The sequence below is a fragment of the Brachyistius frenatus genome, unplaced genomic scaffold (assembly GCF_029030835.1).
Source record: "Brachyistius frenatus isolate BFR_SWC_R1_liver_20210118 unplaced genomic scaffold, ASM2903083v1 Contig_291, whole genome shotgun sequence".
NCBI lineage: Eukaryota > Metazoa > Chordata > Actinopteri > Embiotocidae > Brachyistius > Brachyistius frenatus.
In genome coordinates, this window is record NW_027210890.1 from 298,071 (window position 1) to 313,102 (window position 15,032).

The window sequence follows — 15,032 nt, forward strand, 5'->3', positions numbered from 1 at the left end:
TTTATATGGTCTGTAATTCATTTGTCATTTATGTGTATTTATATTTGAAAATAAAAATGTGTTGATTTAAAATTAATTCATTCTCTCAAACAATAGTTTGTACTGTATGTTTGAAAAGACAACGTTAGCTTAGCTTAGCACGAAGACTGGCAGCAGTGGGAAACTGTTAGCATAAACCTCCGTCACAGAAAGAACAAAAGAAATCAACGTTCAAAACAACCGAACGACATGTTGAATCTGAAGAATTGGAAAATATAGAAAAATGTTACAGTTCGCTAAAATTTGGTATTTTTTTTAAAAACAGTTAATGTGAGCTACGTAATGGGTAAATTATGTAAATACCTAAGTATTAATTGTTGCTACATTTCGATAGCTGCATTAATTGTTTGGTTAAAACTGATAAAAAGTTAGCTAAAAACTGCAGTCAGCTAACGGATTAAATTGAGAGCTATAGGTATTAAAGTAACTGATAAACTGTTTAAATAATTACAGGTACAAATAAGGGAACTGTTGATGTATTTCGCAACTAATTGGGTTATTGGTCAATATAGATATTGATGTAACGTTAAGATTAATGGATAAACGGTAACCTAAATATGTTCTTAGCTAATGGATTAAACTGTTAGCTAAAAGTAATAAATAGCCCAAAGTAACTGATAGCCTAATTAGTTTAGCTCACGAACACTAATCAATTAGCTTCATGTGTATACGGATCAATAGCTACGTCAATACTCATTCATGGTTTCAGTGGCGAACAGGAAACAACATTTAGCTGAAGGATTCAAATGTTAGTTTAAAGTAATGTCTAAAAGAAGTAGATTAAATTGGTTTCTGAAAGAGATCATTAGCTTGAAAGTAACTGATTAATATCTAAAAATAATCAATAGAAGTAAAAAGTAAGTGGTGAAAATATTGCTGAATATTGGTAAATGGTAACTCTATAGATTGAACGTTAGCTAAAAGCTATAAATAAAAGGATAGAATGGTTGGCTAGCAGGTTATAAATATATAAAAGTAATTGATGAATCATTTAATGAATGTTAAAGTTAATTAGATGATACTGGATAAATAAACAGCTCGGTTCATTGTAGCGCTGAAATTTGAAGGATAAATTGATGTAATAGTTAAAAGCCACAAAGAAAAGTTGTGGATGAATTATGATATTTCAAACTTTATCAAACTGATCAAAGCAAAACACGTTTAGAAACTGATGGGAAGTACAAAGAAAATATTTATTATGAAGCTCAAATATCCAAAAGAATTGAACAAACCAAAACTAAGACTGTAATAGAAATCGTGGATGGATATTTTTAATTTTTCCGGTTCACTGCAGCGTCGTGGTCGTTAATCCCATAAAGCAGCGTGACGACGTGCTGCTGCAGGTTCCTCACAGGTGCTCGGCTGCTAATCCACCGCAGATTAGAATCACAATGAAGACGTGATGAGAGGCACAGCCGGGATTAACCGGTTCACCGAGGGGTCTCTGCTCACGTATATTAACGCTAACGCAGCAGACGGTCGCCTCGTTGGACGCAACATGACGTAGACAAGTTTTAGTTTAGTAGAAGAAGAGACTGGAAACTCAGTGATGAAGAGCTTCAGATGTTCACAGTAGAGTATCAGTTCTGTTTAGATATGGAGTGTAATTCAGCCTGCAGCCTCCAGGGGGCAGCAGAGGAACAGTTCTACAGGTCAGACACCATTCAGGTGTTCAGAGTGAAGCACCGAAGGAGTTCATGCCGATTTTAGACCGTTTAAAACAGGAATAATGTTCCTCAATTTAAAACTACAAAGAATTTGTGGATTTCATCGTCTATTGTTCGTAATATCAATAAAAGATTCGGAGAATTCGGAGAATCACGGTTTTGTTTTCCTAAAGTTCGTGACACGGATTCGCTTCATTGATACACGTGTGTTAAAAATATACATCTGCTCACATGACGGGAGATTGAGATCAAAGAGTTACTGAACACTTGATGAGCGTAATAATGATTTAATGTGGTGTTTTTCACGAGGTAGAACTTCGACCTGTACGAGCCTCACATCCAAAACCTTTACATTCACAGCGTCGCTTCATCAACGTTCGGCTTCGGTTCTCTCAGCAGCTCGTTTCATCGTCGAAGTCTGCGAAGGCGGGAAACCAGAAGCTGTCCTTCCTGTCCGACCGGCTTCCGGCTGCGTCTTCTTTCCTCCGTCGCTGGACTGCGTCGATCCGGGAGATCTGAGCGGCGGCCAGAGACATCATGCAGACCTGACGGAGGAAACACCGACAGCATCACACACCGTCATCGCCGACCTCAGAGGTCCGAGGTCCGCTTTACCTCCAGCAGCAGCAGGCCGCCCGTCAGACCGGCCACCAGCAGCAGGTTGTTCTTGGCCCACCGGACGATCTTCTCCAGGCAGCCGGCGGTGAAGACGTCCCGACCGGCCCGGTTCTCCTCCAGCTGCTGCATCCCGTAACCACACATGGTGTTCAGCACCGTCTGCAGGAGGACAGAACACATCTGGAATGAAGCGACTGATGAATCGGGTTCGGTTTCGGACACTTACTTTGTACTTGGTTTGTACTGGTACCAGAAAGAAAGGGTGAAGTTAGTCTGGACGTCCTACTGGAGGATCCCGAGGCTCTACCAGACCCAGGTGACATATCTGGTCCATCCAGAGTCTAATTCTGGTTCTCCTACCAGGATGACATCATCCTGATCTGGAACAGACTCAGTCCACCACGGTCCCATCAGTCGTCACACCCAAACGGTTTTCATAACTGGCTCCTCATTCTGATCTAATCAGAACATCAGTGATGTCATCATCCACCAGTGATGTCATCATCCATCAGTGATGTCATCGTTGGTTTGTGAACGTTATGAATCCTCCAGTTCAGATTCTGTCCGTCGCCATCTTTACTAGTTCGGAGCGGTTTGGAGCAGGAAGTGACCATATTTGGACGAGCTGGGGGAGGAGCCAGAGGTGGATCTGACCGATCTGATCGGAAACCTGACGATACTACGTCCCGCCCACCGATAGCTGTAACCTGACTGCACCACAGGCCTGTCAATCAAACAGACACGCCCCCAAAAACAGGTCTTCTTGAATCTTCTTTTCTAATGAATGAGGGATTATTTTCAGATGGACCTCCAGAAAACTAAGAAGAAGGAGTGACTTTAGCTAACAACACCGAGATAACTGATGGGCACATTTTATTCACTTTGGATTTGATGAGAGAAGTTGAATGGGAGTCTATGGAGCCGGAGGCTTTTTGGAGCCGACCTCTAGTGGCACTCGCTGGTATTGCAGCTGAAGACACTTCTGGATCGGAACCATTTTACAGACCTGAAGCTACGAACTCTTTTATATCCAGACTGTGGTTCTGACCTGGTTCTGACCTGGTTCTGCAGGTGAAGGCAGCAGGAGAATGGGACTCCACAGGCCTCCAGACTGGGGTTGGTGTCCTCACACTGAAAGTAGACGTTGTGCGTCCAGTCCTCGTAGCTCTGCACTCCGCAGCACTGGAACTGGAAACACAGCAGCAGGTCAGCACACCTGAGGTCATCATACAGGTGAGTCTCTCTGAAAGTCTCCGAACCTTCTTCTGGATGAAGTCGATGGCGTTCTCCAGGTCGCGGTCGTCCCGGTAGCGGACGACGGCCTTCATCATCAGCGTCTCCGTCCTCTCCATCACCTGACCGGCAGCACCGGGTTGAGCTTTAGTTTAGTTAGTTTGGCTCGATGTGACTCTGAACGGTGTCGTTACCGTGTCGGTGAAGACGTGTCCCACGACAGCGGCTGCCACCTGCAGGAGGAGGACGACCGCCAGGATCGCCAGAAACTGGAGGAAACAAAAACAGCAGCTGGTTAAGAAGAGACGACCGGAGAGACAAGTAGAACTTTGAATAGACGGATGTCGTACCGTCTTCAGCAGGCAGGTGGCGTTACGCAGCGCCCCGAAACATCCGAGGAACGTGATGAGAAACATCATCGAGCCGACGACGATCAGGAGGAGCGCTGGATCAATGGTCAGGGTGTCGACCACATCTACACACACACACACACACACACACACACACACACACACACACACACACACACACACACACACATATACACACACACACACACACACACACACACACACACACACACACACACACACACACACATATACACACACACACACACACACACACACACACACACATACACACACACACACATACACACACACACACACACACACACACACACACACACACACACACACACACACACACACACACACACACACACACACACACACACACACACACACACACACACACACACACACACACACACACACACACACACACACACACACACACACACACACACACACATACACACACACACACACATACACACACACACACATACACACACACACACACACACACACACGTCTGTATATCCTAGCTTATGTGGGAATATTTGAATATTTGAATTGTTGGTTTCTCTGTATAATATTATAAAGTTCTGCTGTAAAGACTTTAATGTGTGAAGTACCATGAAATAATCTGTGTTGGGATTTGGCGTTTTATAAATAAAGTTGAACTGAATTGCGTAGTGAAGGTCACGGACGACATGCAGCATCACCTGAACCCTGAAACAGGATCTGAACCCTGAAACAGGATCTGAACCCTGAAGGTCCGTCCCACACTGAGGACCAAACACTGTCCTCATTGTCCACTAGTTTCCTCACACAGAGTGAAACTCACAGAGGTCCTCACAAAGATAGATAAACAAACACACGTTCATTCTCTCCAACATCAACAAAAAGGAGAAATAACGTGTCAGAGTGAGTTTTGGTGGTTTCATCCCTTCAGAGAACTTTACATTGACTTCCATTCATTCAGTGCAGCTAACCTGAAACCCAATCATCAACCACTTCACAACAAAAATAAATAAACATCACATACTTCAACATCATAAAGCAAAACTGTAACTTTCTTGAACCTCACTTCCTGTTTATGTAACATAATTTGATAGATACTAAAACGCGTCTTCAACCAAAGCACAACGTTGACCGACCTTTCTCTTTGGCGATCTTGGCGTAACTCCCCACCGCAATGATGACGGAGCTCACGACCTGCAGAGAAACAAATCTTTTATTATAAAAAACAGTTTTCTGTCCAGCAGCATCATTCTGAGCGTGGTGGCTGTCGGTGGTATTGCACTTCGTGAGCCTCATTTTTCAGACCAGCAAGCTGCGTCCAGTTTTATTTAGTCTGTGATGAAAATGTAACATTGAGCTTCACATTTAATTGTTGACTGGAAAAATGATCTGATATCTATATTTATACGAATGTTTCGTTCAAGAAAGGGAAATCAAAACCGAGCCGTAAAGAGCGGTCCAAAAACAGTTGATCCACGATGCCCCCCCCCCCACGTCCACCCCTGCTCAGTGTCTGTTACAGGGTTATAGTGATTAACCTGTCTGTGCAGCAGCGCCCCCTGCTGGGTGGTTGGTTTCCATGAGAAACCAGTTGTTTATGAACTAAAACTAAAGTCTGTATCAAACACATGAATCATTAACTTCAGCAGGGAAAGACAGAAGAGATGAAAAGTTGTTCCTGGAAAAAATACAAAACATATTCATAATTACAGTATGTCAGTACGTTGAGGTGGGCATCCCATAATTTGGGTTACTATAATAAAAGTGATCCAAAACTACTCAGAAGTCATAGTTGTGACTGTTGGTTTAAAATCTCAGGACTTTTAGTTCTGAATCCGTTTTCTTTAAGTCAGAAGTCAAACTTCTTCACGGTGAAACGACGTCATCTCTCCGGAGTCTTCAGACCTTCGTCTTCCTGTGAAATCATGGAACTGCGGCGGATTGTGCAACTGGTTCGGTGAAGTCAGCGCATTAAACCGCGTCTGAAGGTCCAGGTGAGACGGACGGACTCACCCAGAAGAAGTAGCAGAAGATGAACAAAGTGTACTTGATGGCTCGGTATCCTCTCATGTCCTCCGTTCTGCTGTCAGACTGTTGCAGGTCGCTCGTCTGCTGACGTGACTGCAGGAGGACGTGTGGCGGCCTGCAGCATGCGTTCCTGCATGCATTCCTGCATGCATTCCCTCCATCCCACATGTTTTGTCTGATATTTTAGTCACATTTGTTTCTCCGTAATATTTTTGTCAAATTTTTTTAGTTGCATTTTTTTTCAGTTACATTTTAGTTTCGATTTTTTTTCAGTGGATCTCATTCATGAGCATTTTGATCATTTTCATTACTAATATTTCCCCTTCTTTATTTTTGACTCTGGTTTTACTGTCTTATTGGTCCGTCCTCTGTTTGTGGTCAGAGTTGTTCACCCCCCATCCTCCTCCTCCTCCTCCTCCTCATTAAGGCAGATTGTTGCAGTCGAGGATTACACTTCTCTTCTCCGCTGCAGGTCGTTTTCCTCGGACTCCTCTGCTATTTGAGGACCTGATTGAGGACCTGATTGAGGACCATGGGCCTGTTGGACGTCTTCTCCTCCGTCAGAGACCGAGTGGAGAAGTTCCTGAACGAGAAGAACGTAGTGTCTGACTTTCTGGGGAAGCTGGAGGAGAAAACCGGGATCAGGAAGAAGATCATCGCTGCAGGTACGTGAGCTCTTCCCTCCTGGTTCCCGTCCATCTGCTCGGGTCGGGTCCAACACCTTCTGGACGGTTCTGTCCAGGTTCTGTAGATTTGTACCTGCTTGTTGCACGACAGCGGAAACTTGAAGAGGATTCAGTTAATCCTCCTGAGAACAGCTGCTGTCTGCAAACAGGAGGCGCCAAGCAGTTCGTTTTCTGCTCTAACAGACAAATATTCATGATGTGATGTTGAAGATGTCGTTTTACACTGAAAACCGTCACCAGCTCTGAGAGCTTTTAGCTTCTTTCACCTCCTAGTTTTGGTTTTCCTGTCAGAAGCCTACTGGAACAGAAACTCTGCAGCTTCAGTTTCAGCAGGAAGGTTTAGTCAGAGCACCAGTTGTTGTCACTCAGCTGTGGCATGCCAGCAGGGTTAGCATGCTAGCAAGGTTAGCAGTTCAGGTCTAGTCTCTGAAGAACTAGTTCAGGCCTAGTTTCCTGTCTCTGAAGAACTAGTTCAGGTCTAGTTTCTTTTCTCTGGAGGTCTAGTTCAGGTCTAGTTTCCTGTCTGTGGAGGACTAGTTCAGGTCTAGTTTCCTGTCTGTGGAGGACTAGTTCAGGTCTAGTTTCTTTTCTCTGGAGGTCTAGTTCAGGTCTAGTTTCCTGTCTGTGGAGGACTAGCTCAGGTCTAGTTTCCTGTCTGTGGAGGACTAGTTCAGGTCTAGTTTCTTGTCTCTGGAGGACTAGCTCAGGTCTAGTTTCCTGTCTCTGGAGGACTAGTTCAGGTCTAGTTTCCTGTCTGTGGAGGACTAGCTCAGGTCTAGTTTCCTGTCTCTGGAGGTCTAGTTCAGGTCTAGTTTCCTGTCTGTGGAGGACTAGTTCAGGTCTAGTTTCTTTTCTCTGGAGGACTAGTTCAGGTCTAGTTTCCTGTCTCTGGAGGACTAGTTCAGGTCTAGTTTCCTGTCTGTGGAGGACTAGTTCAGGTCTAGTTTCTTTTCTCTGGAGGACTAGTTCAGGTCTAGTTTCCTGTCTGTGGAGGACTAGCTCAGGTCTAGTTTCCTGTCTCTGGAGGTCTAGTTCAGGTCTAGTTTCCTGTCTGTGGAGGACTAGTTCAGGTCTAGTTTCTTTTCTCTGGAGGACTAGTTCAGGTCTAGTTTCCTGTCTCTGGAGGACTAGTTCAGGTCTAGTTTCCTGTCTGTGGAGGACTAGCTCAGGTCTAGTTTCCTGTCTGTGGAGGACTAGTTCAGGTCTAGTTTCTTGTCTCTGGAGGACTAGCTCAGGTCTAGTTTCCTGTCTCTGGAGGACTAGTTCAGGTCTAGTTTCCTGTCTGTGGAGGACTAGTTCAGGTCTAGTTTCTTGTCTCTGGAGGACTAGCTCAGGTCTAGTTTCCTGTCTCTGGAGGACTAGCTCAGCTCAGGCCTGTGTGGACACTGGGGTCCTTGTGACCCCGGTGGTGCAGCTGCAGTGAACAGCCGTGCATTGAGCTGCGGTGCAGCGGCTGCGGTGGTTGGTGTCCGTTGGACAGGACATGATGTCAGCGCCGTGCCTGGCGCTCGCTGCCTCCCTCGGAGCTTAAAGCAGATTAAACTCAGACTCTCAGCCGAGCAGAGCGGCCTCATGTGTGAGCAGCAACATAAGCTGATCAGAGGTAGGACACTTTTTACACTCCTTCCTGTCTCTCTGTCCAGCTGTCTGTAATTTGCCTCAGTTTGAGTTTGAGATTTGGTTAAAACAAAAGTTTGCTGACCCTCTGAAGCCGGATGGACTGTGTAGAAATTAAAGGACACGTTCGTAGTTTTATTTAGTTTATTCGGTTCTCAGACAGGAATCTTACTTCCTTGTCTGTCTCATCATCCCTCCACCGCTGCTCAGTGTTGGAGGACACAGTCAACCAACAGCAGGATGTCCAGCGGCTTCAGATATTATACTATATGCTTCAGATTAACAGCTTCTCAGCCTCAGTTCAGACACACATCAGAGAAACAGCGATGAATTGGACTAAAACTCGTGAGTCAACATAATGTCTGAGATCTATTTTCACAGGAAGTGTTTTAATTATCTTTAACAATCAAAAAAAGGAAAAGAACAAAGGCAAAATGTTTCTGGTCCACACAGAAACCTTCACCCCAGCTGTGGAGCTCTGTGGTAACCGTGGTAACAGCTGGTAGCATCTGCAGCATCGATGCTAATCGTGGTGCTAAATGTATAACCTCAACTCCTCCATATAAACGGGGTGTGTCTCTGTCTGTCTCCATCTGTCTCCCGTCTATCTCCCGTCTGTCTCCCGCCTATCTCCGTCTGTCTCCCGTCTGTCTCCCGCCTATCTCCCATCCATCTGTCTCCCGCCCATCTGTCTCCCGTCTCCCTGTTTCCTGTCTGTCTCCCGTCTGTCCAGGTGCCGTCTCGCTGACCGGACTCTACCTGGTGTACGGATATGGTGCCTCCCTCGTCTGCAACCTGATTGGTTTCGTCTATCCAGCTTATTTTTCGTGAGTTTTTTTTCTTTCTGATTTTGATTATTAGAGCCCGAGTACCGAAGGTTGTTATCCAAGAGATTATGATGATTCTCTGTAAACAAATGCGTTTTTGCCGGCTTTATCATATTCAAAAACTCATGAAAGTTGGTACACACATCTCTCCCGGCGATAGATTTGGTATTTTAGTGGAATCGTGAGTGGGCGTGGCCTAATGGCTCGCTAGCGCCCCCTAAAGAGATGCCCTGGCGGCTCTATTTACCTACATACACAAAATTCGGTGGACGTGTGTATCACACCGAGACATACAAAAAAGTTATATTCCACCATTACGTCAACTCAACAGGAAGTCCGCCATTTTGAATTTAATCACCATTTTTGGCCAAATTTGGCAATTCACACGTTAACAATCTCCTCCTTCAGATTTTGTCGGACCGACTTGAAATTTAGTCTGTGCACTCTTAACATGTTTGGAATTAAAACTTATCATAAGAATTTGTTTTTGTTGATCGGTGTGCCCGTGGCGTGGCGGCTAAAAAGTGACCCAAAGGTCATGCTGTGTATGACTAGTATGACTTTTTTTTCATAGTTTGGATGACAAGCTATAATATGATTTTTTTTTTTTAAGTCATAAAAAAGGGGGGAGTCGAACCCCCAACCTTCTTATCAAAATAATTTGTTTTCGTCGATCGGTGTGCCCGTGGCGTGGCGGCCAAAAAGTGACCCAAAAGTCATGCTATGGCATGTTGTTCAAAAAATTACCAGCATTTTCAAAGTCAAAAATGACTTGTGATTTTTTTCTTAAGTCATACCAAAGGGGGAAATCAAACCCTCAACGTTCTTACTGAGGCAGCAGCATTAACCACTGCGCCACCAATCTTCCCAGTTGACTGTGTGCATTGTGACAGATCTTTAGCTCACTGCAACTGTAGTTTGCAACTGTAGTTGAGTGAACTTCATGAAACACTTTCTTCTGCGGCGACTTGTTCTCTGCCACCGAAGACACTCCAGCGGTCTATGACACCAACTCTGAGCTGGAAACAACCTCATGAAGACACAGGTTCGAGCCCCACCAAGGTAATACTCATGGTTTACAGAGGCGAGTCCCCTTAATAAGCCACATGGTTCACAGAGGGCGACACCTCCTAAGGCAAGTCCCTCTAAGGGTAAGCCACTTGTGTTTATACATGCAGTCATACTAATAACAAACCAAAGGTCAACAACAACTAAAAAAAAAAAAGTTCAAGAGAGACTTTTTTTCCATTGTGAACTGGTTAGAGCAGTTGCTCTTCTCAGTGAGAAGTAACTTGAGGATGCATGTCAGTTCAGAAAAAGGTCATACTCCAAAAAGTGATAAAAAAAAAGTCATCTAAAATATTCAAATAAAAGTCATAGCATTTTGTCCAAAATATGATTAAAAAAAAGTCATACTATGTCGTGTATGTTGATGTTTAAGGTTAAACGATGCTCCATACCTCATGAAACTTGTGTCAGGCACCAACTTTCATGAGTTTTTGAAGATGTTAAAGCCGCAAAAAACAGCCAATTTTTTTTTAAGAACAATAAGGAACGAGATTCGACCCTCGCATGCTGCACGTCGGGGAGCTGGTGGCCCCGACCCGCTGGATTCCCAACATGCAGCGTGCGATGGCCCGCATATCTCTGCTTGCAGTTTTAATTTTCTTTTCTTTTTGATTAAAACATTTCCTTAAATGTTTTAATATTTTGAGCGGTGCTTCAGTGGTTCACCGGTCCTGATTGTGTTTCTCAGTAAACCTTCTGACTCTCTGCAGAATCAAAGCCATCGAAAGTCCGACCAAAGAAGACGACACAAAATGGCTGACGTACTGGGTCGTGTACGGCGTCTTCAGCCTCGGCGAGTTCTTCTCCGATATTTTCCTCTACTGGTTCCCATTTTATTATGCGTTTAAGGTGAGAGCATATTCAGGAACCACTAACACTTAATGCTTGGAGAGCAGCTTGTTTTTAGGGTCCCTCCAGAACCCGGTCTGGACTACCAAGGACCAAGATAAAGGATGAAATTCTGGACCGTTAAGTCCAGTAATGTCCATCCTCCTCTGTGGTTCCAGTGTCTCTTCCTGTTGTGGTGCATGGCCCCGATGTCCTGGAACGGCTCCCAGGTCATCTACAACAAAGTGGTCCGGCCCGTCTTCCTGCGTCACCAGTCCACCGTGGACAATCTGGTCAGTGACATCAGCGGGAAGGCCATGAGCGCAGCTGAAAGCCTCACCAGAGAAGGTAGGACTGGTTCCCGGGAACCAAAACCAACAGCCGTCACCTCCAGTGTTGCTCGTCTAACGCTGGTCCTCTGTCCTCAGTCCTGTCCACGCTGGCGAGGAACAAAGCTCTGGTGACACCTGCGCCACAGATCGCTCAGTCTGAAGCTAAAAGTTTACCGAGTTCATCGGGAGAAACATCGGCGGCTGCAGTTGCTCCGTCGCCGCTGGGCGACGAACAAAGAGTACGTAAACCACATCTGCTTTCCCGAGTTCTCCCCGCGAGTCTTCAAACCCGTCGTTCTTCATAGACGTTCCCTGTGTTGATGTCCATTCTGAGCTGCTGCTTGTGGTTCTGGACGCGGTTTCAGGATTTATTCTCTGATCAATGCGGCGTTCAGACGGGTCGTATTCACCGTGTGCACGAGAAGAATCCAAACAAACGACGCCCTCTTGTGGTACTCATGACATCAGAAAACTTGTGAAGTGTTTCTTGATGTTTACAGAAGCGGAATCTAAGCTAATATTTAGTCATTTTAGTCATGAAGAGTTTTACTTCATAACTTGTTGAAAATGACGACGCTCCGACAGCCTCATTTGTCATGTTTTTGCATTTCTTGCATTATGCCAGCCGCCTGTTACGTTGCTTAATTGTTAGGCATCTGCAGTTTCTAGAGCACGTTGTTGTTGCCTAGCAACAGTGTTCTCACGACGGTAAAAAGCACTTCTGATAAACACTTGCCTTCAACATGGAGTTGTGTTTACTGTGTTTACGAGAACCGTCCGTCTGAACACCGCCCTCTAGTGGTAGCCACGAAGTTTCTATAAAAAAAAAAAAAAAAAGCTCAGAGTCTCCGAGTCATGACATGTTTGCTGAACGATTTTAGAAATGGTGGTCTGATGAAAATAATAAGCGTCATCTTCCTCTGTCGTTACAACATTTGCATTTCCTGCATTACATTGCGTGCCGGCTAGCTTGCTAAATTGCTAGCTTCTCTGACTTCTAGACACCGTCCATGTGGCCGTTGTCGTGGTTTTCACACGACTTCACTACTTGAGCGTCACAAATACCAAACGCACGACTTCCCATGTCGTAACCACGACTTCCGTTAGAAGGCAGCATCCATGGGTTGCACCAACAGCTGAACAGCTCTAGCGCCACCTTCATGAAGTGTTGATATGAAAGATGAGGACAACTGATCTGTTGCTAACCCACCTGTCCTGTTACCTGTTCCAGCCTTTCCTGGGCTAAACCTGTCCGGTAAGTCCGGTGGTCCAGTGTTAGAGCGCTAGTTCAGTGTTGGACAGACCGTGAATGTGAAGAGACTTAGTTTGAACCCTCGTAGATGTCGTAGAGGTTTAGAGGTTAAAGCAGCTTTCTTTTTCAGTGGTACTCGGCTGCAGATTTGGCCGAACACACCTGACTGGCCTCCAACACTAAACACCAAATATAAAACATCAGAAAGTCTGAACAACTCGCCAGACTTCATCCTGTCAGACTATAACCAGGAAAACAAACAGCAGGGGGCCGAATGTCGACCCCTGTGGGGCGCCTTTATTCACATTTTAGGGGTTTGACTTTAAAACCATCAGATCCAGATGTCAGTTCTGTAAACGGGAAACATGCAGAGCTGGATGTGTGTGGTCTTAGTTTGTGTTTCAGAAAACATCAGAGATGAACGTTGTCTCCTAAAAGTGAATTAATAGTGATGTTTTAGTTTAGATGTTTTCATGTGTCTTGTTTTTAACTGTCGGTTGTGTCTGTTGTTTGTCTGCACGTCAGGATGATCTCAGTGTTTACTGATGGTAAGTTACTCAGAGATTTAATACAAAAAACACAGCAGCTTCTTGTAATGACAATTTCTGGGTTTTTTTTCGATGATAAAATATATTTATTTTTATTTCATGCTCGTGTGATAATATCTTTGTAATTAGAGGAAAAATATGTTGAAAATACAAGAAAACAGGTCATCTTGGATCAAATTTATGTTTTTTTTAAAACTAATAAACATTCAGGAAGACTCTTTTCTATTTCTGTGGAGTTTTATTGCACAGATCCATAATTCCCAAAAGGTTTTCCTGGAAAGACTTTGTGTAATTTGGTTATAATTACAGAGAAAATCTTAAACATTCTCAGATTAAACACAATTAAAAAACATAAATTTTGAATTGTTTTAACTGGACATAAACCTCCTCTACCTGATAAATAGGAAATCACAAACCCATAATATCACCTTCTTCCCTGTTTTTCAGCGTGTCAGATAGAAGCTTAAGAAGAGGAGGAGCCTCAGTGAGGAAGAGGAGGAGAGAGCGAGGGTTTTCCTCTTCATCCTGACAGATCAGGAAGAATATCTCCTATCAAACAGACTTATTTCTTTTTTCTATCATGTGTTTTATTTCTGTAGAATTTCATGTAAAACTGAATTTAACTGATTTATGATTTTGGGGATCTGTGGTTTTTTTTGTTTTTTTTCTTGGTTTTTTTTTTTAGATACAAAGCTCCTAAAACTAGATTATAATTCACTCAGAGAAAAGCTGCTTTTTCACTTTGTTAATTTACTGACCAGCAGCTGTTCCTGGTTCTAGTTCTGGATTTAATTGATCCAGGAGTTTGAGTTTTGTCCTTCTTCATGAGGTGGTTATAAATCAACTCTTCTGCTGATTTATGATTTATGCTTGTTGGATATGCGCAAAGTAAATTTAAAACTTAAAAGAAAATTTTTGCACCACAGAAGTTCATTTAAAACCTGTTTCACTATAGAAACCAGCAGCTAACTACAAATATTAGTTATTATTTCACATTTCCAGCTGTTTATAACAACAATTTCCAATTGATATAATTATTTAAATTGATCTGACCTGGACCCGGTTAAACAGAAGATATGTTGGCTAGATTAATCTATTAAAAAAATATAAATTATTATTTCTTCTAACAGCTATTATTTAATTCGTCTTCCATCAAAAGATAATTTATGTACAACAATTTGGATTAATTGTTTTTAATCTCATTTTTCAAGCAAAGACGCTCCACGTTCGCTGGTTTTTAGCTACTAAATGTGAAGATATTTTTCATGTATGATCACTGATTGTAAATAAAAAATGGCCGACAGGACAGCTGCTCTGCAGAGGCGAAGCCAAAATATCTCAAACGCCCCCTGGTGGCTTGTTGCAGAGTAGGTTTTTACCCTTTTTTTCTTGTTAAGTCAACAGCAGATTCTCCACCAGGGGGCGCTGCACTACTATTGTGAGAACAGACCGGCATCTGCTCACCTTCGCCACATGCAGGAAGGTTCAGGTAACTGCAGTTCACACCTGCAGGAGTTCACCTTCAGGCAACAAAAGATGCAGCTATACTTTTGTTTTTAATCTATTCGTTTATTTATTGTGTGTGTGTGTGTGTGTGTGTGTGTGTGTGTGTGTGTGTGTGTGTGTGTGTGTGTGTGTGTGTGTGTGTGTGTGTGTGTGTGCGCTCTGTCTGCAGGTGTGAAGCTGCTGTTGTCTCTGTAACTTGAGTATTTATGAATGAACCTGGTTTGGGTGTTTTGCATCAGTGCTTCTTTCTTGTTTCATTAAATGTGTTATTTATATATTTGATTAGTTTAAAAAAAATTATATTCCACTCTAAAGGTTCAAAAATGGACCCAGTTTGGGTGAATACAGCACAGAAACAATACTGGATTATTGTTGGTTTATTTACTCAGACTGAAATACTGTATATTCATCT

At 43.6% G+C, this 15,032-nt stretch overlaps 2 protein-coding genes across 5 annotated transcripts; one reads left to right on the forward strand and one right to left on the reverse strand.

The window, feature by feature from the left end:
- Window positions 1–1,548: 1,548 nt before the first annotated feature.
- LOC138635099 (tetraspanin-33) lies at window positions 1,549–6,023 on the reverse strand. 2 transcript variants are annotated; one of them, XM_069722423.1, is made up of 8 exons: window positions 5,942–6,023; window positions 5,065–5,122; window positions 3,908–4,032; window positions 3,752–3,826; window positions 3,584–3,679; window positions 3,384–3,512; window positions 2,322–2,483; window positions 1,549–2,251 (listed from the first exon to the last, which is right to left on the reverse strand). In XM_069722423.1, exons 1-8 carry the CDS (start codon window positions 5,996–5,998, stop codon window positions 2,099–2,101), a joined length of 855 nt encoding a protein of 284 aa, XP_069578524.1. In that variant the 5' UTR covers window positions 5,999–6,023; the 3' UTR covers window positions 1,549–2,098. The 2 variants fall into 2 exon arrangements, with proteins under 2 accessions (XP_069578524.1, XP_069578523.1); XM_069722422.1 differs by lacking the exons at window positions 5,065–5,122; window positions 5,942–6,023 and having other exon boundaries at window positions 3,908–4,429.
- Window positions 6,024–6,488: 465 nt separating this feature from the next.
- reep6 (receptor accessory protein 6) lies at window positions 6,489–14,380 on the forward strand. Of its 3 annotated transcripts, XM_069722403.1 has the most exons (7): window positions 6,489–6,621; window positions 8,993–9,086; window positions 10,865–11,003; window positions 11,162–11,330; window positions 11,411–11,553; window positions 13,092–13,114; window positions 13,562–14,380. In XM_069722403.1, the coding sequence occupies exons 1-6, from the start codon at window positions 6,489–6,491 to the stop codon at window positions 13,110–13,112; spliced, it is 699 nt and encodes a 232-aa protein (XP_069578504.1). In that variant the 3' UTR covers window positions 13,113–13,114; window positions 13,562–14,380. The 3 variants fall into 3 exon arrangements, with proteins under 3 accessions (XP_069578504.1, XP_069578505.1, XP_069578502.1); XM_069722404.1 differs by lacking the exon at window positions 13,092–13,114; XM_069722401.1 differs by lacking the exon at window positions 13,562–14,380 and having other exon boundaries at window positions 11,411–13,334.
- The last annotated feature ends 652 nt before the right edge of the window (window positions 14,381–15,032 follow it).

Bases quoted from the DNA above. Each gene is read 5' to 3' on its own strand.
- LOC138635099 (XM_069722422.1), bottom strand. From the start codon at position 4,408: ATGTGTGTGTGTGTGTATGTGTGTGTGTGTGTGTATGTGTGTGTGTGT. The intron at 3,827-3,907 runs GTACGACATCCG...TGTTTCCTCCAG, and splicing joins CCACCTGCCTGCTGAAGACG to TTTCTGGCGATCCTGGCGGT. The intron at 3,513-3,583 runs GTTCGGAGACTT...CTGTGTTTCCAG, and splicing joins TCGACTTCATCCAGAAGAAG to TTCCAGTGCTGCGGAGTGCA.
- reep6 (XM_069722401.1), top strand. From the start codon at position 6,489: ATGGGCCTGTTGGACGTCTTCTCCTCCGTCAGAGACCGAGTGGAGAAG. The intron at 6,622-8,992 runs GTACGTGAGCTC...CCGTCTGTCCAG, and splicing joins GAAGAAGATCATCGCTGCAG to GTGCCGTCTCGCTGACCGGA. The intron at 11,331-11,410 runs GTAGGACTGGTT...CTCTGTCCTCAG, and splicing joins TGAAAGCCTCACCAGAGAAG to TCCTGTCCACGCTGGCGAGG.